This window comes from Carassius auratus, chromosome 36 (assembly GCF_003368295.1).
Source record: "Carassius auratus strain Wakin chromosome 36, ASM336829v1, whole genome shotgun sequence".
NCBI classification, from domain to species: domain Eukaryota; kingdom Metazoa; phylum Chordata; class Actinopteri; order Cypriniformes; family Cyprinidae; genus Carassius; species Carassius auratus.
Genome location: NC_039278.1, coordinates 6,903,152 through 6,927,330, shown reverse-complemented (window position 1 = coordinate 6,927,330; position 24,179 = coordinate 6,903,152). Strand labels below are relative to the sequence as shown.

General features: G+C 37.5%; 1 protein-coding gene across 1 annotated transcript in view; it reads left to right on the top strand.

The window, feature by feature from the left end:
• The window catches only part of LOC113055094 (copine-5-like), a 127,715-nt gene that overhangs the window by 35,266 nt on the left and 68,270 nt on the right, over positions 1 to 24,179 (top strand). Inside the window, exons 2-6 of the mRNA XM_026221068.1 lie at positions 3,673 to 3,713; positions 8,246 to 8,292; positions 14,866 to 14,969; positions 16,367 to 16,406; positions 17,036 to 17,112. Of these exons, the coding sequence (XP_026076853.1) occupies positions 3,673 to 3,713; positions 8,246 to 8,292; positions 14,866 to 14,969; positions 16,367 to 16,406; positions 17,036 to 17,112 (309 nt within the window). The remainder of the gene's footprint in view (positions 1 to 3,672; positions 3,714 to 8,245; positions 8,293 to 14,865; positions 14,970 to 16,366; positions 16,407 to 17,035; positions 17,113 to 24,179) is intronic.

The following is a 24,179-nucleotide window of genomic DNA, read 5'->3' as shown; positions in this document are numbered from 1 at the left end:
AAAAAAAAAAAAAAAAAAAAAAACAATGTATCGAAAGACTATTCTACCAAATTGAATTTTTCAGCCTCTTATGCTTTTAGGGTGATACTCGTAATTAAAGAGTCCTTCCTAAATAAAGTGAATCCCTTTATAAAGAGCCCTAGCATAAGAAAATGTTCAATATGTATGTGAATTTACGAAACATTCTGTCAAAAATATAGACATTTCCGCTTCCTTACAGGTGAAGTGATGCTTTCAGATGGCACAAATCCTTGCACTATAGTATTCTGCCTTGTTTTATGGTTTTTCTGTTTGTTCTATGCATTGCACATACAATCTATCTAAACATCAACATGATAAATTTTTGTTCCCTAGCTGCAGTGTAATTTTTATTTGAGGTTTTATGGATACAACACTTTTAATATTGTACAAGATTATTTTAGAAATTGTCCTCTATTAGCTATGTAGCTAATATTACCAGCAAGTTAGATTTCTTACTAATTTATATACAAACCTGATTCCAAAAAAGTTGGGACACTGTACAAATTGTAAGTAAAAAAGGAATGGAATGATTTACAAATCTCATAAACTTATATTTTATATTTATAGATAACATATCAAATGGCATCTGTACTTCCCAGTCAGAGAGCATCTGTCCATCAAAAGCCCACTATCCAATCAGAGTAGATCACTGTTAAGCCCGCCCCCACCAGAGGTTTGTGTCAAAACACCAAACTAAAAACTGCGAAACTTAAGCGAAATCTGTGGCAATTAATTCAGAATCCACGATTAGCGAAAACAAATCTTTGAGAAACATTAACAAAGAATGAACTATATTTGTAGACCCTGTTAAATTTGTGAGACTGAGTTCATTTTTTTTTTCATTTCTTTTGTAATAGCATATTTTTGACATTCAGTTTCATAAAGTTTCGCTCATTATTATTAAAACAAATGCAATTCCATAACTTTGCAGCTTTGCATTAATTTCTGACCCGTAGCCTTACAGAGGTAAACATGTTCAGGAAGAACACACACTTTCAATCTTCTGAATACATTGTAAAATGTTGCTGTCTTTTATTTTTCCAGTAATGTAAAGGTCTCTTTATTAAGATTCTAAGATACATTTACAGTTATAAAAATACTGTTTATTGCACTAATTTCTCTGTTGCGTTCTGTCTGTTTGACACGCATACACAAGCATTGTTCTAGTTATAGCTTTAATGTGTTTCTGTTATACATGGTTATCCCAAACTGTTAAAATGGAACTGTGAAATGGAAATATGTGCATTATTAGATCATTAGTTATGCACTGGAAAAAGCATCTCTTGATCATAAACAGCTTAAATGAAACTTCAAATATAAGTTCATTTAAAGTTCAAGAAAACTTATGTCAAGCCCATTTTCTCAGTCCGGTTTGTGGTCTCTGCCAATTTTAAAAGCATCTCAGAAATATTGGTGTATACGGTCAAGGACAAAATAAATTACTGCATGGCAGTGAGAGACCACATTTTCTTGTGCTGTCTCCTTTCATTTATTGTATTCCTGATGGCTCAGGCCAGCATGGTAATTATCATCAGTAGTGGGCATAAACACGGTTGATTAAGGTAAGTGATATAGGATTGTGAGCAGATTCCTGTAATCTGGAACATGAGGTGAAGCAGAAACATGTTGGGTGAGGGCCTTTCTAGGCGTCTGCTGAGATAACCTATAATCACAGCTGCTTTGTTAGTGAGAGCCAAACCAGTTGATCATCTATTCTGCCTGAGTCCATCCTGAGTGTGTGTTTGGGTAATCCTCATAATAGAAATGCCATTTCTGATTCAGACGTTGAGATGTGATGACAGTTGTGCCGCTGGGAGTGAGGCACACAGCTCATATCAACAGAAGTGAACTCTAGCTCTGGAATCAATGCCTGTGTTCAGGGTTTACCTCAACTGATCAAGTGTCTTCATATCTGGAGAGCTGCAGATGCAATTAGATCCCTTTAAAAGAAAATCATCTTACATTTACAGAAGAGTTTCCTTAAAACGTTATCATATTATTTATTTATTTGATTTGTAATACTCTTCCATCTATGTAACCAAATAATCATAAATCATGCCAAATCATCAACAATCAAATCCAGATAACGGAGTTAGCGACGTACAAAGAACGGGCCCCTGTACAAAGGTTGTTGACTAATGTTTATGTTTTTATTACTGAAGTACAAGATGGACTGAAACAGTTGCTTTTTGATTTCTTTTCTTTATTTATCTTCAAAAATGTGCACAGTCACAGTTTTGTTACGAACTGTCTGATGTTTTGTTTATCACTTTCAATGCGACTCTTCGGTAAAAGAATTTTGGATTAAAATAATTTAATAAAAGAAATAGGAAAATTTCCAAGCTAAATTGTGGTCTATAAAGAACAAGTCATCTTGAAACAATGAACGTACAGTATTTTTATTTCTGGATGAACTGTCTCTTTAACTTTCTCTATAGACAATAACATTTTTATTTATATAAAAAAAATGAGAGCAAACAACTTGTTCAATGACATTCTACAATATTTGCATGAATTAATATTGCATTAAAACAGAGCAACATTTGTGAAGGTTACTAATAGAGCTCTGCACAGGCCTCAAATTTAGGCCCTAGCAGGCCCTGGCCTGAGACTCTTAGGTCCTAGCCCACCCCATTTCCATCAGGTTATCAGAATTACCAGCCCAAGCCTTCTCTCTAAAGAGCTTATATTGTTAAGCCATTAAAATAGTTCAGTTTTGTATGTAATAGCAAAGTGATTATATTCTTAAGTTAATATAGAAAAACTTGTGTACGTCTATCATGGTTTTACAAGTGATTTTTAGTGTACGTCGTCACAGCTATTGCTAAAACCATTGTAAGTGTAAAATGTTAGTGCAATCTATTAACACGCACATCATAAACCCATCTTTTTAGGCAAGTACCAGATATGGATGTCATGTCATAAAACATTTTCAATTACTAGATTTGACTTCATTTTTGAGACATTGTAAGTTAGTTGTAATGCTTTAACTGTCACGTTTTTCAAACAGCCAATATAAAGAGGACACAAGCAAAGAACATTTACATTAACGAAGAACAGTGGGCTTCATTTATCAGTCCAATTTTCTGCCCAATTTTCCATGGTACGTTAAATTTGTAAACTTCATTTTGTCTAGCATGAGTTTAAGCACTCTCAAAGAATAAAAAACAAAGAAAAAAAAATCTGTCGCTGATATGTTAATACACTGTTTGATGGTCGAATCTCTCTCACTTACATCATACAATACGTACATGTGCACTTTGTTCTGTAGTAGGTTTAGTAAATTAGTAATTTTTAGTATGTCATTTAATAGTTTAATTTTTTTTTTTTATAATCGCTCGTCTGTTTGAAAAACAATGTATAGTGAAGCATTTACCATCACATTGGCACATTGACAATTTTTATTGTTTATTTGTTGAAAATGAAACGTGAGAAGACTTTTAGTAATTTTGAGGTAGCCTACAGTCAACATTTCTGGGTGTCGTCTTGATCCTTCATCTTGATATCTACTTTTGTGGAATTCTAATAAGCCAGTTTAATAAATTTGTCAAAAATCCTCTTCAGTAAAGCTTCATATGTCAATGTGTCACTGATAGCATTTAATCAAGCTGTCAGAATTCTAATGATCTTTTTTTTTTTTTTTCTCCCCAGGAATCTTTTAGACAGAGACACATTCTCCAAATCTGATCCACGTGAGTACAGCCAATGGAAGTTGAAACTGAGCTTTGCGTCTCTTCATTTTATACTTGTTCTGCATTAATTAGTGACCACTACTTGTTTTCTTTGCAATCTCCTGTCTTTCGCCTCTCATCAATCATCAGTGTGATTCTGAAGAGTTCTTCTCATCTACATTGCTCTGCATGACTCCAACGAACCTGAATGAGACATGAACTCAAATGCGCTATGGCAGCAAGTTTCATAGAGACCCTTTGAAGAGAAAAGACAGATTGAGCACAAAAAGAGAGAGTGAGAGAATATAACGAGTTTCACTAAGTGGATCTCTCTCCTCTCTGAAATAAATATCTCTATACTTCTCATCTTCCAGTGTGGTAGGGAGGGATTTATAATAAAGAAATTGTTCAGCAAAAATGAAAATTCACCTCACCCTCCCAATGGGCCTCATTTATGAAGAGAGCGTATGACCAAAAACTGGGCGTACCGTCGTTTTCATTAAAAACTTGGCATTTATCAATATGGTCATGAGCTGTGGCTATGAACAAAACTCACGTCAGGTCTCAGCTTGTGTACACAAGTTTTTGAGCTAGCCTGAACTTGCGTGCAGCATAGAGAATCGTCTCAGTTATGCATGGTATCCCTCGTCGGTGCCCCGTCGGTGACCGATGAAAATGGGATATCGCTTCGATAGACAAATTTACTTTGAGTGTAAACTAAATTATACAATGCACATTGGCATGCAATTATTGCATCCAGCTGCCACGGATCACAGCGTGAGTATAAGAAGGCAGCAGGTGCAATGCATACCAGGTTTTCACTTCGGAACCAAACTGGAGACCCGGCAGCTCAGTGGCGGTACAGCAACCATGGCGACGGGACGTGACGTCTCCATTCCCTCCTTCCGGGAATGAGGGTTACCATATGTAACCGAGACGTTCTCTTTCAGTCGGTCACTCTCGATGCCACGACGGTGACCAGTGTTGTGCAAGTTACTTCCAAACTGTAATACATTATAGATTACTTATTACTGTTATTTAAATGGAATACTTTACCTTACAATATTACTGTCTCAGAATTGCAATACATTACATTACTCCTATATTACTTTTGAGTTACTTTCACAAAAATAACTACAAGGTAGAACTTAAAATTCTAAAATGACAAAATGTAATACAGAGCATTTTACATCCAGTAGAAGGCAATTTAATGTTCCATAATGACTGTGGGCTATCCAGGCTACTAACAATATAGCATATAATTGTCAAAGTGAAGGCTCAAGACAAAAAAAGGATGACAGACAAAATCGCAAATGATTAAAGTCTGTTAAAAGTATGGTAGAGGTAAAATTATTGTCTGGCAATATCCATGAATAGCTTGGGTCTATTAATATAAGACACAACATAAGTAAACTCTAATGCCATGACAAGATGCACATTTGTTTTACTTTATTCTCTTTGAATTCAAGAGGTTCACAACACAAAACTGTCATGCACAAAGTGCACATGATGAACATAGCTTAGGCTGTGCTTTCTCAAGTATAAAGTGCAATTGGAGGACCAACCCCTTAGCCTCAGTCATTTTAGTCCACAGAACTGAATATATAGGCTAAACATAGCCTAACTGCTTACCACCTCGTGAATGTACAGTCGTCTTCTGCCATCTTCATTAGCCACTTTTCCACTGGCAAGCGCGACTCGCGAGCACAGCAGGGGCAGAAATCATGCCTCAGGCCACTCATGTAAAACCCGCCTTCACTGGATTATGTTACGCAATAACAAAGTAACACCAACAAGAGGGAGATTAATGAAATCTCGCGGTCTCGCAAAGGTTTTTTTTTTTTGTTGTGAACGCACGCTTTGCTGAAAATGTACCGAGTAAAATATTACTGAAAATTAATTAGTAATGCCTTACACTACTGCGTTACAGGAAAAAGTAATACATTACTGTAATGCATTACTTTTGTAACGCGTTACTCCCAACACTGACGGTGACCGGCGAAAATGGGATCCCTACCAAAGCGCCATGGGTGCTCCCCCTTCCAGTGCCCTGTGCGAGTTGCCTGCACCCCTATTAGGTGAACAAGTATACCATTGTCAAAGCACTACCTCACTGGGTGAGACTGGATAACATTGGGAAAACGTACCCATGCCACTTGGAACTGGCACGCTGCGGAAGCCCCATCCTTCCCGAAGGAGGTCTCGGGAGCAAATACACATATAGCATCTGTTAAGGTGTATATTGGAAATTTGAGGTGATTAAAACCCTCTCTGGAATGCAGAAGTCTGCCGGGAAAACACAGGCTCTAAGGCTATGCGCATACGAGAACCGCTTAGGTCTCAATATGGAACCCAGCCTTCCATGGTTCTCACGGATTCATCATGAAGGCCTGGTGCCGGACATTCTGCTGCGTCCAGCTGCCTAGGGTGATGGAGGAACTCAACAGGGTCTACAGTATGGACACTCTGCAACAGTTTAGCAAGCTGACACTAACCGGAGCCTCTTGGTGCCAATACCCGTTTGAGGTGAGAACACAGGAGGATATCGGCTCTACACAAAGGCTATAGAATGTAGCGAATGTGTTAGGGGTCACCCAGCCCGCAGCTCTACAAATATCTGCCAGCGAGGCTCCACGAGCCGTCGCCCAGGAGCATGCAACACCTCCAGTTGAGTGAGCTCTCAACCTGAATGGGCAGCACACCCTGTGCCTAGAGTGTAAATGTTGGGCGATTATGGTCATTTTTTCAAATCGTCATATCTTCAGCTCGTAAGATCAAAGATGCACAATATTATCGTGCATGGGTGGGGCAAGAGAGAGACTCTCTGTACTTGTCATAGCATAACTATTTGGTGTTTTAAAACCGGGGATGTGCATGAGAGTGAGCCTATGGAAGCACCAATAATCTGAAAATTTACTTTCAAACATACTGACAAACTAACATGTTAATAGGAGAATGAGTCTAATATCGTCTTAACCATTGACAAAGACATCTGCTATTGTTAATATCTCTGACTATCGTCGATGCATGATACTATCGTCTATCGGCAACAACCCTAGGCAGTGAGTGTGACTGATGAGGTGATGAGAGACAGGTGACTGCAATTCATGAATGCTAATGATTCCAGGCAAGGGATTATGGGAAGTGGAGTTCGGGTTAAAGTGGCAAAAGTTTAGAATGTAGTGCCCTTTAGCAAAGCTCATGGTAACTCCAGCTAGAGATCAAGATAATCTCAGATTTCAAATTCTGTAAATTTTATGATGAAATTCTCTTTAAATGTGACGACAGATTGCTGTAGCGCCTCAGTTTAACCCTTTGAGCAGTACGGTCCCACATATGGGATTATTATATCTGTGCCCCTTCGAGTATGGTCCCAGTATGGGACTTAGAACGTTTGGTGACATCGCAGAACTGTCAAATTAAAACTGCGTTTCTGTGCGTTGGCTGGTGCTGAGCCAGAGACATACGTGCACTGCTCTTGTCATATTATCACAATTATGCAGTGTTGTTAACCATATAGTGCATATTTTAGGTTTCAGACATTTAAATACACATAAATACTAGTAACAATAACAATCCATTCAAATTTAATTTGCAGATGTGATTTATTCATATCAGATACACATCGAATAAATAACTGTAAACCTTACTCTATTCTTCAACCAGTTCACCAGACACTTATTACTTGTATTTCGGGAGAGATTGTTGAATTCACAGGCTGTAAATCCGACTGACAGGACTCTCTGAACTGCAGCGTGAACAAACATGGCGGCACCCGTCTCACATTACAGATCATTATCAAGATCATTTAGAAAGGTTTTTGATTGCCAAAACACACTCATTTACACATATTTATGAACCGGAATATCAGATTGTGACATGGTATGCAAGTTTGTTTCCACTGGAAAAGGTTTAGCAGTATGTGACTCAATCATCTCTTTGTCTTTATTATTAGTAATAGCAAGAAATAAACATTAATGAACATCAGAAGGTGTTGAAAAAAAGAACTGTACAGTTTACTGAAACCATTTCTCATGTAATTACTCAATCAGTGTTTAAACCACAGAAAGACATAAATAAAACAGTTATCTTGTAACGTTATTTTTACCTCAGGGAAGTCTGTAAACGCTGTACAGCTAGTCAAAATAACTGTAGAAAGTAACATTTGGCTAAATATACTGTATGCAGTATATTACATATTAATTAAATTTGACAAAATTCTCATTATTTAAAGTATGTTTTAATACATTTGTCATCAAAAAGTTTTATGATAGCCACTGTTTAAATAATTATATTTCATCAAAGTAGAAGTAGAAACATAAATGTGTTATTTAAAAAAAAATTACAGAAAAACTTCCTTGTGTGTAGTTTAAATGTCTGTTCAACTAAAATGTTTTTGTCCAAGTGCATCCTTAATTTTTCGGGTTTGGTTATCGTTTAATCCCAGAATTTTCAGTTCAGTTCATTGCTATTTAAAAGGGTATCTCCCCAACCACAGCTTTTTTTATCAGTATTGTAGCACTAATTGTTGCTATATTTGTCCCTTTTCACAGTGTGTGTAATGTACACTCAGGGTGTGGAGACCAAGCAGTGGAGAGAGGTGAGTACACACACACACACACACACACATGAACACACACACAAACATAGTTTGACTGTTCTCAGCTTGAATTGCTATGGTTTCATCTCTGGTGTTGTCCAATCAGGCGTGTCGTCCTTCCCTGCAGCAGCATGCAGTTCAACCACTGTCTGTTCTTCTTCTTCTGTACGCCATCAAAACACATCCTGCATCTTATCACTAACAAGCAACATCCAGTTCAGCACCTGTACAACAGCTCTGTGTTTTGTCTTGACCTGCTGTACTAAGCAAGTGTTGTTATTTTCAATGGTGTCTTTATAACGATGAGTCAGTTTCCGTAGTTTCCAATTTGAGGTTATGAATCAGGACAGGATTGTCCTGCTGGGTGCTGCTGATTAAGCTTTGGTGTTTTGAACATGTTTGTTTTTCTCATAGGTTAGTGATAGATGGTTGGTCTTTTACCCTTTAAATGTTATTAGAAGTATGATAAATATTATCTTAAATATAATTAAAGTTATAAATAAGTGATGCTGTTATTTTCCTTAGAACAGCTAAGTCTGGGCCACTATGTGATCACAAATAAATGTTTTCTCCCAATGACAGACCAAGAATAGTAAAATGTTATACTATAACTAAGGGCTTGAATTAACATACATACTTGTTAGTGAACAGTGTCCATTAATTTACCTATAAATACAATTCACTGCAGGTTCCAGCTGAAATAAACACTTAGTGGCAGTAAAACGCCAACAAACTTTTTTTGCTTTTCACACTAATAATTACTTGGGCAGATTATATAATTACATGCTATGACCTCAAAACACTATTATCATAGTGCATGAGTTTTAAACTAATGCATTTAATGCATCAAATAACCAACTGCATATGTAAGAATTTTCTGCTGTAGTAAACTTGCTCGGTAGCTCACCTGGTACAGCACTGCACTTATGATCCAAAGCGTTCGGCTTGAGTCCCGTGAAACAAGAGTCACAATTAAAGAGCTTAGGTTTAGGGTTGAGTTTATTGTAGGTGCTATGTTATTATATGCACTAGAGCATTAACCATTTAGTGTAATTTCATTTCTGAACTGTTGTGATACTTTATAAAAAAGTTGCCACATTCACATTAATCTGTTTCAGATAAAACTGAACAGCTCTACTCACTGTAGTTGAACATTTTGTGACATTTATATATATATATTCTTATCTAATGGCAAATGATTTTGCCCTGACTGTTAGATATAAAACTGAGAGCTGAGAACAGCCTCATACACCTGCAGAATATCTGTAGGTTTTTGTGTAGGCGATGACAGCTCATCATGGCAATAAATTCTGGCATGCTTCATTCCTCAGCTGTCTATTTTTATAAGCACTCTGCTCGTATTCAGTGTGAATAACACAAGACACTGTCATTAAAGAAGTTAAAGCGATCTGAATGAACGGGTCATTATTTGGGATTTTGGGATCTTATTTAGAAAGCTTTCATCTACTGCTTATGGAATGTTATGGAAATGGCAGATCACTTCAGAGTCAGACAAATACAGGAATAACATGAAGGACACAATCTACATCGATCTGCCCGTGTTATTGTGTTAAAGTTCAGTCTTTGGGTATGATGGAGAGTTACTTTTGTATTTTAACATTCAATAATACAAACAAACATGTTTGAATAACAGTGGATGATTAGTGCTGGTTCTGCTCACTGTGACTGTATCTCTCACTATATTACACAGGTTCAATTCATTTCTGTGAGGGTCTTGACTGGTTTCCTGTACTGAAAAAGGGTTTTGGGCCTTTTTATTATATAGGCTTCAATGCTTTTATGACATCCTGCCCACTGTCCATGCAATCTCTGTGCAAGAGCTTGCTTTCTGACAGAACCGTCACCTCAGGTTGTCAAGTTCTGGAAGAGAATTTACGGTTTGAAATGTTTGGATTTCGCAACAGTAGTGTGCATCAAACATTTTTGCTGTTGCATATTCTGTAAAAAAAAAAAACACCCAGTGAAAACCCATCTAAATTTTGACGCTGATCTAATAGAATTGCTATACATTTATTTACTGTATTTCTTTTTTTTATCGATCGCTTTAAATTATTTAAATAAATGTTATCAGAAAAAGACCCGGATGCAACAGTTTTACATTTGGTATCAAGTGGTGACCCAGCACAATATAGCAAAATATACTTCAAATCAATCATAAAATTGCATTAATGTTACCAAAAATTGTACATGCATTATGCATAATGAGTAACGAGACATACTGAAAATTAAATAAGAAAAAATGACAGTGCTGATCAGTATGGGTGACTGCCTTTCATTGGCATCTGTGTGTTTGTGTGTGTGTGTTTGTGTGTGTGTTGGCAAGTCAGTTAGAGAAACGTGGCTTGTATTGTTTGTCTGATAAAGCCATGGGCCGGGGGATTCATATAACCTTTTCCATGTTGAATGAAGTATGAACTACATGTTTTTCTTAAATTTTGAGCCCAGTTAAATTATTAAAGAGCTTTATATATGTACCAGAAATAATTTATAACAATAACAACATTTGCTTTGTTTAATCAATTATTCTTATTATTTTTAAATAAAATTTACTTTGTTTGCATTAAAATGTTACAGACTAGTACTGCTTTTACAACTGTTAAAATTCCTATTTTATTACATTTAAAAAGCATGCGCTGTTATCCAAAGCGACTTACAGTGCGGCTTACATATTTAGAATATTTATATTTAGAACTGTCTGTTTTACTTGTGCTTGGTGTGTGCCTTTTCTCTTCTGATTCAGACACGATGACTTTTAGACTGGGCAAAACAATATTATAGATAGAGGGCTTATTTTAGATAAGATCTTAATGTTGAATTAGTGAGATGAAAACTAAAAGGTCTATGAAGCTTTGCAATTACTTTGTCAGGAACGACAGCAATGAAGCCTCGTAATTAAAATGTTGGTTGATAGAATATGCTCAGTTGTTTCTGTCTTCACTGTGCTTAAGATTTCCAAACATTGTGATTTTTATTTCAGCTTATTAAAACCAAAAGGAAATGTTTCAAATTGACAATGAATGATGCCTACAGAAAGTTCAGCCCCCACTGATTTCTGTAACTACCTCAGATAAGCTTTAATACAATGTTGAAAAATATTATTATTGCTTTTAATGTGGCCTGAATTACACATCAGTTTCAGGGAATGAGGGTTACTACACGTAAGATGTACCCTGTCAGTTGGTCACTCTTGACGTCACGGCGTTGACCGATGAATTGGGATTCCGTACCAGAGAGCCATGGATGCTGCCACTTCCAGTGCCCTATGCAAACTGTCTCCACCCCTTTTTGGTGTAGTCGGGGGCTCGCAACAAGTACTTCCATTCACCATTGTGGAAGCACTACCCACTCAGTGAGACTAGATAATACTGGGAAAACGTATCTGTTCCACTTGGAACAGGGGCGCTGTTAAAGTTCCATCCTTCCTGTAGGAGGTCTCGGGAGTAAATACACATATGAACGAATGGAGGAATGGTGCACAACATGGTAATGCAACCTGAAGTGTGCAATCCACTCGACATATCGACGACCACCAAAACTTCAGAGAGCAAGTTAAACTCGTAGCTCACTGAAGACACTTGGATGGAGCAGAAATATGTTGTCGCTCAAGTGAAAAACTGTGACATGACATTCAGCCAAGTATAGTGACCCATACTCAGAATTCGTGCTCTGCATTTAACCCATCCAATGCACACACACACACACAGCAGTCAGCAGCCATTTATGCTGCGGCTCCCAGGGAGCAGTTGGGGTTCAATGCCTTGCTCAAGGGCACCTAAGTCGTGTTATCGTTGGCCCGGGACTCGAACCCACAACCCTAGGGTTAGAAGTCAAACTCTCTAACCACTAGTCCACCACTTCATTTCGTTTACACTCAAAGTAGATTGGTCTATCAAAGCTATATCCCAATTCGTCAGTCACCAGCGTGACGTTGTGAGTGACCGACTGAAAGAGAACTGCATGTTTTTTTCACTGTGCAAAATGAAACATACAGTACAATATTAATATCCAGTCTACAGAGAGAACAGCCATCAATCTGTTATAGATGAGGAGTGATTGTAGCAATAACACACATTTCTCAATAATTGCTAATGAAGGCTTTCATTATATAGCTTTTAACTTGTTCATTTGAAATTAACAGAGCAGTCTGATAGGTACATTTTTTACCAGCACAGCAGTGTTCTCTTTGTTTGCTAATTAAGTTTTATTCATTAGATGGTTGAAAGCTCTTTGCAGATACTGCAATTAAAGTTGTTACTTAATCGTTACATAATTTGAACTCATGACTTTCACATGGTTTGACATTTGGCTTGAACTCTCGTATTTTTTATGAGTATTCACAACATCTTTCCATTTTCGGTACAGATTGAATTACTTTTTTATTGGCAAGTATGTGATGATCATATTCTAGACATATGGTTTAAAAATGCATAAATATTCATATGTATTTGACCATGCCTTTTGAATGAACAATTCATGTTTGTGTGTTTAAAACACCAACAACTTTTTGACATTTTCTGAAGGGCTTACATTGATTAAATGTTAAGCCAGTACATTTGTCCTTGAATGAAAAAAATAAATAAATACAAAAAATAAAAATAATAATAATTAAAAGTCTGAACATTTTGAAATATGTGGAATAATCTTTTATTATTACTTTAAAAAAAAACAATGCAGTGAGACACTTTTGTTTTAATAAACAAAAATATTATTAAATGAATTTGAAAAACTTGGTCAGTGTGGTCAAGCTATTACAATGATTTACAATGTTTGTGAAAAATATATGTTTGTTTATTTATTTATTGGAAAATGGCTAATGATTAGGATGTGTACCCTTCTTAGTCCTTGTACCCTAAAGCAGTGGTTCTCAATTCCTTTCCTGAGGACCACCAAGCTCTGCTTATTTTGCATCTCTCTCTTGTTTAACACACCAGATTCATATCACCATTTCATTATAAGAGAGCTACACATATGAACTGTGTACCGATAGACAGTCCCTACACCGTGTTGACTGCTCCCTACTCCCTGTTTAAGTTTACTTCACTTCCAGACTGTCCGCCATCAAAAAATTGACCCTATCGGTTGTTTTTGCAAGCACCTTACTATAAATAATGTTTTCATTTTAAGGTTAAATGCCCTCTTGCGGGTGTAAAGAATAACTGTTGTGTTGCGTATGTCATCATTAAATGACATATGACTGTCATTACTAATCAAAATGTGTGTTTATTTAAATGCAGTGTGTGGACTTTTTACATGGTCCAACCTGATCTCACAGCAATTTGTACATATTTTAATAGGCGGCTAATTCATATGAATTCATATAAATGACCACACCAAACCCCGTCCCTAAACCTACCCTCGCGGAAATCATGCAAAATCGTAATTTACATTTTATGAGCATGTGCCTTCACTGGAAAAAAAAAAAAAAAAAAGTGATGCTCTACCATCTGAGCTCTATGAATCACAAATTATGGCAAAGGACTTGAATTGAGAACCATTGCCCTAAAATTTACTTAAGTAGATATGTATTTAATTATTAATCTGGTTAAATAAAAAAAGTTTAAAAATATTATATATATGTATTTTTAAGGAAATATTAAAAGGAAATATAATATCAGTTTACAACCGTTTTTTCTTTTTTTCTTTATTTTTTCATTTTTAGTTGTCTCAGAACCTTGGCTGAGAACCACTGTGTAAACCATGGCAAACATTTTATGATCCACAGAGTAATGCATACACTACAACAGTCGGTTTAATCATCTCAATATCGGTTAATGGAAACAGAATCTGTTTGCAGGCTGTTTATTCATTTATGTAAACTTTTCTGACTCTGAATAATTTATGGTTGACATATATCACATAAAAAGTCACCATGCCTCCAGGTGAAATGCAGGCTACTAAACAAACATTGGCTCAGATCTGTTAAGTGTCAAAAGGTGGCCTCAGTTCGTTTGTTGCACATTTAGCCTTAGAAGGAAGGGATGGAACCGGTCCAATTATGAAGTGTTTTTTTTTTTTAAGGGAAGAGGGTTAATGACAGAGTGAGGTGCCTCTAGCTGGGCTTCAGAGGAATATAGTATACAGCTTGGCTGAAGTCCCCCTCTAATTAAGCAGACATAATTGTCACCGATCTTCAGAGCTGTCGAATAGCCACACCGCTGTAATTAGTGCTGCCACTGAGGACTTAAAGTTTCACTAAACCTTTTCAGTCCTCACTCAAGAGTGTAAAAAATCAGCAAACCAACCCTCCAGCTTTAGATGAGTCTCTGGACGACAGTAGAAAAAGAAAAAGACAGTAACAAGCGAGAACAAGAGTGAAATCAGGGGGTGGGTGGGGAAGGGTGTTGGATTACACCAATTTTTTATTAGAGAGGAGTTGCGATTTTCAGATTTAATTCTCATCTCTGCTGTGTTTTGTACTCAACTTTTTCAATTCCTGTTTTTTTTTTGTCCTCTGTAACTCATTTGTTACCGTATATATCCAGTTTCAGTTATCCTTCTTTTCTCTCTCTCTGACCCCATCTCTCCCTCCGCTGTCCCTAATCCACTTTCTAGTTTGGAAGAACAGAGGTGATTGACAACACGCTAAATCCCGACTTTGTCAGGAAGTACATCTTGGACTACTTCTTTGAGGAGAAGCAGAACCTGCGCTTTGATTTGTGAGTTATTTCTTTTGATCCCTGTCCTGGAGTGCCACATCCACACCTCCTTTCCTTTGGAAAACAGAAGCTCACCTCTCACCTCTCACCTCCTCCCAATTCCTGTTTCTTCTGTCGCTGCTCTTTGATGAAACCAACAGGAAATTTCAAAGCATGAAATGAATTTCACCATCTGATTTCCCATTTCATTGTGATTTACTTTGACCCTCACACTAACTTAAAGCTGCAGTAGGTAACTTTTGTAAAAAAAAGAAAAAAAAAAAGTTTTTTTTTTTTTACATATTTATTAAACCTGTCATTATGTCCTGACAGTAGAATATGAGACAGATAATCTGTGAAAAAATCAAGCTCCTCTGGCTCCTCCCAGTGGTCCTATTGCCGTTTGCAGAAAAACACCGCTCCCGGTAAGAAACAACCAATCAGAGCTGCGGTCCGTAACTTTTATTGTGTTCAAAATTTACAAAATGTATATAATAAGCGAGTCCACCATGAATCCATTCTCCATTCCGTGTTTTTATCACTAGGGTAGACCTATAATAAGTGTTTATATCCGGACTATTTTAGATTGCTTCGGGGGTACCGCGGCGGAGTAACACAGTACCTTCTTCATAGACATAAACAGAGAGAAGTAGTTCCGGCTACGATGTTCTTCCGCAAGACGCAAGCAGTTCTGTTTATTAACCGCTAGAGCGTCAAAAGTTACCGACTGCAGCTTTAACCATAACCTTTTTAAGAAAGGCCTATTCATGCATGATATTTTTTGGCTATTTAGTTAGGAAATGTGTCGGTGTTGGTTGAAGTATAAGTTACTGTTATAGATATCATCGCTGGTGTTTTTATCATCGCTTTCAGTTGAATGCGGCAAAGATCTAACATACTGTTTTCAAAATATCGTCAGCTTTATTTTAGGTGTCTTTAAATACTACACTCTACCCAGCGCTGGCTAAATATTGGACAGAACACATTCTGGGCTATTTTGACCCAGCTTGTTGGGTTTTATACAGTAACCCGTTTACTGGGTTGTTTTTATTGAAGGTTTTCATTAAATATAATATAAATGCATTGCAAAATATATATATATATATAGGACCAGAACAGTTAATATACAATATTTTCTTATTCAATGGCAAGTCAGTCTTTTAATAGTAAAAGCTAAAGTGCTATAGTTTTTACTTTATGCCCTTTATGAAACATGTCTGTCAACAGCAAGCATGTTTGACCTTTTTGTTGTTATGCATGCAACTGAAAGATATTTCTGTGTGTATTTGAGCATTTCTCTGTTAAAGTACTTGTTTCCTTTTAAAGTTGGTTTTTAATGGCTTATCTTTTAATTAGCTACTCAGTGTGTTTAAAGACTTTGGATAACATTGTTTTATTTGTTTCCTTACTTAATTCAGATATGATGTTGACTCTAAAAGTCCTGATCTTTCCAAACACGTAAGTAGTGCGGTGATATGACCTTCATGCATCCTGAATGAAACATTTATATGCAAATGAGTTTCTTTAAAAAAAATATCCAAATATATTATGTGAATACAGTGGTCTTTTTGAAGAAAAAGTCACTTAGATGTTGCAACTTTCAATTTTAAATGACATCAGACATGGATTTGTATAGTAAAAAAAAAAAAAAAAAAAATACAATTAAATACAATGTTTGTCTGACACCATTGGCATGTTTACTTGAGTGGAAGCAAGAAACGAGAAGTAAATCAATATGATTATGTGACAATATGTTTGGATATTTTTTTATTCACATTCCTCCCCATTCCTGTGATCCTCATCTCATCTCATTTAATGCATGCAATCATGTAGGTCCACTAATCATGCCTATCTTCTCTGGTTTGATCATCCCCTAAATTGTGTGTGATGTTGCCTGTGTGGCTTGTATTGTATTTGTGTCTTGTGCTTTCTGTTACATGCTGTGCTCCTTCTCAGAAGCCCCTTGAACTATACGTATGTCTTTGCCTCTCAATTCACTACTATAACAAGAGGGCAGAGCGTTGGTATTTGTAAAATCTGAAAAGCTCTTACAGACTCTTCTGCTTTATCCTACCTGCTCCATCTAGGACTTTCTTGGGCAGATGTTCTGCACACTGGGTGAAATTGTGGGGTCGCCGGCCAGCCGACTAGAGAAACCTCTTGGGTGAGTACAACTCAAATCCCAGCTGTGTTTTCAAAAGTGTGTTTGCTAGAACTTTACTGGCTTGTTTCCAGCGTCCTGTAATAGACACACCTGCCAGCATTAGGTACATCTTTCAAGCATCTATAATGCATACATTTTGGTATGCATAAGGTTACGGGCAAGTTCTGTTTTATTTACATGCCAAAACCAATTTTTACTCGTATTTGGCGGTTGGCGAGTGTTAATTTTGCACCCTGCTTGTTTCTGTTGGCTGTTTAAGTGTTGGCAGAGGACACATTAGCAAAAGCAGTCATCTGTGGCCCTTTTTTTTTTTTTCAAAAGCATTGTTAGTCTTTTCATTTCTCCGTCATTGGACCTGGTAGAGCAGGTCCATCCAGATGGAGTCTGATCACGGAACGCAATATTTCTGGCTGAGAAACTCTTTAATTAGAGAGGTACCCTGATGTGTGAGATCAACAGATTTCCAGGCTTAGCTAGTGATCCTCATTAGCTATAACCATGCATTGTGGGTAAACTTGTCAGAGGACAGTTTTCTTGGTGTAAAAACGTTGAGACGTGCATTTTTCCCCTTTTTTTTTTGTACGTTTTTGTTCTATGTTGTCTTACAGAAGCAAAATCACATATTCAGAAAACTCCCAAGGCAAACGCAACTTTTAATGAGAGCTGGAATTAGCTGAAAAACGAGTGACTGAGTAACTCATGCGGTTGTTTTGTACTGAATCATTTGTGAGCTGGGAAAAAGCCTTTACACAAGCTCTACATTAATTCAAATGACAATATTGTTCAGAAAATTACCCTAGTCTCGATTCAAGGCTTGCACAATGCATGCATTCCCCCGGACCCCCTCTAAAGAAAGGGGTCATAGTTAAAACACAAAATATGTGTGTGTGGACGTTTTCTATTGATTGACTCAAGGAAACTGTTCTTGAGGGAATAACTGGACTCATAAAGTCCAGCAAACACACACTAAATTGCCTCCTTCAGGCTTGTAGACCGTCTAATAAACGGAAAGGGATAACACAGTATGCTTTTGAGGCTGTGTGAGCAAGTCTGAGGATATTCACTGTCAGCGTTGTGTGTTCCTGTCACGTCCAAGAGAAATTCAGTTTTGCTCTGCTGTTGGTGTCACGCGCAAGCTGCGTTAAGCCTGTATCCTCCTGCAGACATCAGAAGAGATGCTGACCACGGGAGGCTTTCATGACATTGATAAAAAAAAAAAAGAACTAAAATCAGTAAACCTGAAAGTTTAATGTCTACCCAGCCTGCCCTGGACGTGTCAAGAGTTTAAAGATCTGAGACACTCATTTACAGAGGTTTCATTCGAATTTTTGGAGCTCATATATATTCCACTTTGCATTTATATGGTTTATTTGGTGTCCTGTTACTTTTGTACTTTTATATAAAAGGTAAGGTTTTTACGTTTAACATATACTGATAATCTCCATAATGACTAATTAAATTTATGTGTGCATTACTGAAATATATATATATATATATATAATAATATTTATTTTGAACCTTTGACCCCCCCAACATCATTTTCTCTCCCTGATACTTTACTGGAAATCATAAATCAGACTTTTTATAACACTTTATGTCTAAAATGTTTCTAGCCCTATTTCATACCCTATTTATGGACAGTGCCACACATTTTTAGCAATATATTCTTGAAATATTTGATGTAAACTCTGCCCAGCAGTGAGCTGCTGAACATCCTGCAAGTATTGCAATTAGAGTACTTTAACTCTGTTTGCATGAGCACCATCTGTAGTTGGCAGGAAGCTAGTCTCGTGTAGCCAGACCTTCAGACTGACGGCTGAAGGTCTGAAATCCATGGCAGCTTTCTTTGGCCACGGCCCACCCATGGGGCCATTTGACTGACACGTTAAATAACCAATCACAGTTTATTTCATTTATTGGCACGTTTCGGGGCGTGAAAATGTCGCCACAATAACAGAGTAGCGTGTAAAACTCACTCATCGTCGCTCATCATCACAGTTGTTAACACAACAGCTTTCTACTTTTGTGAGGGTGTTTGGCACCACGGTATCTTTGTTTCCATGCAGCAGGTTAAAGAACACGATACACACATCACCAGAAATCCTGTATAAAATCGAAAATCCTGAAGTGTTTCTACTTCTGTGTGCCGTATGCATCAGACGTTCAGCCAACGGTCGATGGCCATGACATCTGAGGCTGAGACTAGCAGGAAGCGAACTTTAAGTACTGGATGACCCCCCACCATAATGAGGTCTTATGTCAGTGTATAATTAAATGAAGAGACAGCTAAAGTGAAGGTATGGGATCTCTGTGTTCATTTCCAGCATTGTGGACCCATACAATCCCAGTGCTCTCACCACACATATGTCTGAGTCTCTTGTCTGTGTGTGTGTGTTGGGGGGTAAGAGCTACAGCCCAGACGCCAATCTGTTTCCAATGGTTTAATAAGCTCTCCTAAAGCACATGTATGCGGTCTATTACAAAAGCCAACCTTCTGTCCACAAGACACTCCGTGAACACATGCACATTTTTCTGCCTACCTCTAAGTCAACTGCTCATGCTTGAATCAGGGATTTGAACAAACATCGATGCATGTCACTCATCCCACATCGTTTGTGATCCAGACATTAATAATATGTCAAATGATGAAGCTTGTTGTGGAGGGATGTACCAGCGGACAGTGAACACAGCTCCAAAGATCATCGGTGCCCCTCTCCAATGCTCCAGCAAAGCTACCAGTATCGTGAAGGACCCCACCCATCCCTCCAACAGACTCTTCCAGTTCTTGCCATCAGGAAGATGGTACCAGAGCATCAGAGCCCACTCTGCAAAACTGCTCAACAGCTTTTTCCCTCAGGCTGTGAGAGCCCTCAATTCCAATCACTTCACCCCCCTCTGAAACCAAATCCACAACCCTAGCTCCTGAAACCAGGATCCTGTAGAAAAACACACTCTTCCCTCTCTATATGCACAGGGCACTTTCTTATAAACACTCCATGTTACACGGACTTCTGGATCAATTGTACCAAGAACTTTTTTCCCAGGAACTTTTTCCCCCAGACCTGTTACTTCCTGCGTTTCCACTGCAGTCTAAAGTACCGTGAAGATTAGGCAAATAGTCTGTTGACTTAGGTCTTTGCGCCTTTCTCAATACCAAGTACACAAATTTTGGACTTGCATCCTTAGTAGTTTGGACATTAGGAGTTTGACTCGGGAGTGTCCATGGGATGACACAAATACGGTAATTCTATAAAACAGCAACATACTTGATTACATCAGTTACTGTGTTTGTCTCCAAAATTGGCAAAACACATTTTTAAATAGGCGCTGTCTTTATAAATAAACCACAGATTCGAGTTTAAAACGATTACATTCTCACCTGAAATACATGAAAAACTACATTTAATGACACAATAACAGTAATATTTTGACAATGAGCTGAATAAATGGTGATTAAAATCACAATGCTGCGTGAACTCAACTAAGCAGCATATTTTGTGCCCAAGTCGGTTGAAACACACCGAGTACCAGCCCAAAGTCCCTAGTTCCTGGGTAAGGTTTTTGCAGTGGAAAGGCACCTTAAGATAACACAAATGTATACTTGCGAATGCACCACAAATCATATTGCACTACTTGCTTCTTAACCTTAAATACCTCTTTTGCAAAATATCATGTACAGTACAGTTATTATGTAAAGTACTTGTATAGTTGGTCTTAGGTTATGTGTACAGTATGTATAGTCAACTATTTATATTATATACAGGTGCATCTTAATAAATTAGAATGTCGTGGAAAAGTTACTTAAACTTAAATTGTGAAACTAGTGTATTAAATTAAATGCACACAGACCGAAGTAGTTTAAGTCTTTGGTTCTTTTGATTGTGATGATTTTCGCTCACATTTAACAAAACCCACCATCTCAACAAAAAAGAATATTTCATAAGACCAATAAAAAAATAAACATTTTTAGTGAATTGTTGGCCTTTTGGAAAGTATGTTCATTTCCTGTACATGTCCTCAATACTTGGTAGGGGCTAATTTTACATTAATTAGTGTGTCAATTTGGTGTGGCATGGAGGTGATCAGTTTGTGGCACTGCTGAGGTGGTATGGAAGCCCAGGTTTCTTTGACAGTGGCCTTTGTTTGGTCTCTTGTTTCTAATTTTCCTCTTGACAATAGCCTATAGATTTTCTATGGGATTCAGGTCAGGTGAGTTTGCTGGCTAGTCAAGCACACCAACACCATGATCATTTAACCAACTTCTGTGCTTTCGGCAGTGTGGGCAAGTGCCAAATCCTGAAGGAAAATGAAATCAGCATCTTCAAAAAGCTGGTCAGCAGATGGAAGCATGAAGTGTACCAACATTTCTTGGTAAACGGGTGTGACTTTGGTTTTCAAAAAATAAACCAACACCAGCAGACAACATTGCACCCAAAAAAAATCATCACAGACTGTGGAAACTTAACACTGGACTTCAAGCAACTTGGGCTATGAGCTTCTTCACCCATCCTGCAGAGTGAAATGAAATACAAACTTGCTTTCATCTGAAAAGAGGACTTTGAACCACTGGGCAACAGTCCAGTTCTTCTTCTCCTTAGCCCAGGTAAGATGCCTTTGACATTGTCTTTGGTTCAGCAAATTTTTTGACACGTCTGTACGTATTGACCCCAGCCTCAGTCCATTCCTTCTGAAGTTCTCTCAAATTCTTCAATTGATTTTGCTTGACGATCTTCATAAGGCCCCACTGCCCATAAGGCTGCGGTTCTCTTGGTTGGTATGTTGGTTGGTTTTTCGTTCCACTCAACTTTCTGTTAACATGCTTGGATACAGCACTCTGTGAACAACCAGTTTCTTTGGTAATGAATGTTTGTGGCTTAACCTCCTTGTGAACGGTGTCAATGATTGTCTTCTGAACAACTGTCAGATCAGCAGTCTTCCCCATGATTGTGTAGCCTAGTGAACCAAACTGAGAGACCATTTTAAAGGCTCAGGAAAACTTTGCAGGTATTTTGAGTTGATTAAGCTGATTGGCATGTAACCACATTCTAATTTGTTGAGATAGTGAATTCTTTTTTTTTTTTTCTTTTTTTTTGTTAAATGTGAGCCAAAATCATCACAATTAAAAATAACCAAAGCCTTAAACAACTTCAGTCTGTGTGCACTGAATTTAAAAGTGAGTACACCCCTCACATTTCAACCATCATTTTAGCATATCTTCTCAAAGTGAGTGACATGACATTCAGCCAAGTATGGTGACCCATACTCAGAATTCGTGCTCTGCATTTAACCCATCGTCAAGGGACAATACTATAGAATTGATACTTCTATATACTGTATTTTAGAATAGTCAATGTGCTGCTTGAAAAGCACTATATTTACTATCCTCTGAAAATAACTTAACATACAGCCATTGCTGTCAATATAGCTGGCAACAAAATTGAGTTCACCCTAAGTGACAACAAAACCCCATGTCCTATTCATCACGTTCATGTTTTTGTCTGCTTGACAGGACCATCAAAAATTGTGTATCTTGTATTAGAGCAGTTAAGATTTGGTGCTTTGAGTACAATTCTCTCATACTGACCACTGGATGCTCAACATGGCACCTCATGGCAAATGACTCTTTGAGAATTTGAGAATTAGCTCTCCACAAAGATGGCCTAGGCTCTGAAATTGAATTACAGTACAATGGCCAGGGTCATACAGAGTTTTTCCATGATGGGTTCCACCTGGATTAGACCTTGGAAGGTCGATCAAAGAAGTCAAATCCTTGTGCTGTGCATCAGGTGCAGAAGCTGGCTTCAAAAAACAGACGCATGAGGAAGGAAGCCTCTTCTGAAGCTGGCTCACAAGAAAGCTGAAGACAACCTGTCCGAGAGCAAGAATTACTGGAACCATGTCCTGTGATCTGATGAGACTAAGATAAACTTGTTTGGCTCAGTAGTTGTTCATCATGTGTGGCGGCACCCTGGTGAGGGGTACCAAGAAAACTGTGTCTTGCCTACAGTCAAACATGGTGGTGGTAGCATCATTAATGAATTAATATAATATAATTTCAGTCAATTTATGTCTACAATAATAAAATCATTTCAAAGTGCTGTTTTTCTGAGTTAAGAGGTTGGACACTTAGGTTAGTTTCAGAGCATTTCACTAGAATATTGTTTATGTTCCAAATGAACCCAGACCCTTATAAAGGGTACCCAGTCGATGATTACAGAGGTTTGAAGACTTATAATGTGCACTTAAGGATGCCAATCAACTATTTGCACATATTTTGGAGATTTAACAAAAGTAGACTGAAATTATTTTACCTTAGATTAATTCTCATTTCTTGCGGCCAGTGGCTCTTTATGCAACATAATACATTTCAAAACCACCTCAGTGATGTTTTCCAAACAAGCAAACAAAAGCTTCTATCTGCAATTCTTCTTCCATTTCCACCTCCTTTCTCCTCTGCTTTTAATTGTTTTTGCCTTTAATCTTCAGGAAATTGGACCTCACATTAATTATGAGTCGCAGTTCGGGTTTTGATGATGAAAGAAGGACGTGAGAGAAAAAAGGCGAGGAAAACACTGAGCATATTCAGTGCAAAAAATGCTACAGATGAATAAAGGCAATGGCAATAAAAAGCAGTAAAAGAGAGCCAATACTACACAAATAGAGAGACAAAGAGGAATGGGTATTTTAAAATAACATTAGAATTGATCCTGTTTATGGAGAGAGTTTTGCATTCTTTCTTAATGGCAGCTGTGCTGCTAATCTGCTAATTATTATTTTTTGTTTGCAAAAAGTTTTATGTTGGCTTTTATTTTATTTTTTTGACTTTGACTCTGACTTGAAAGACACTTTTTGAAGACAGATGGTGTAGTTATGACATCTACCAGCAGGGGTTAATGGGACCATCCTAATTAGCCAAACCGTGCTTTCTCTCCTCTTTAATTGAAATGCTATTATTTTTGAGTCTCATCTGAGAGCCAGAGCCCAGACTTTCACCCCTCTACTCTATTCTTAAAAGTCAACATCAATTATTTGTTCGCTGTTAAGCAGATTAAGAGACTGTTTAAGAG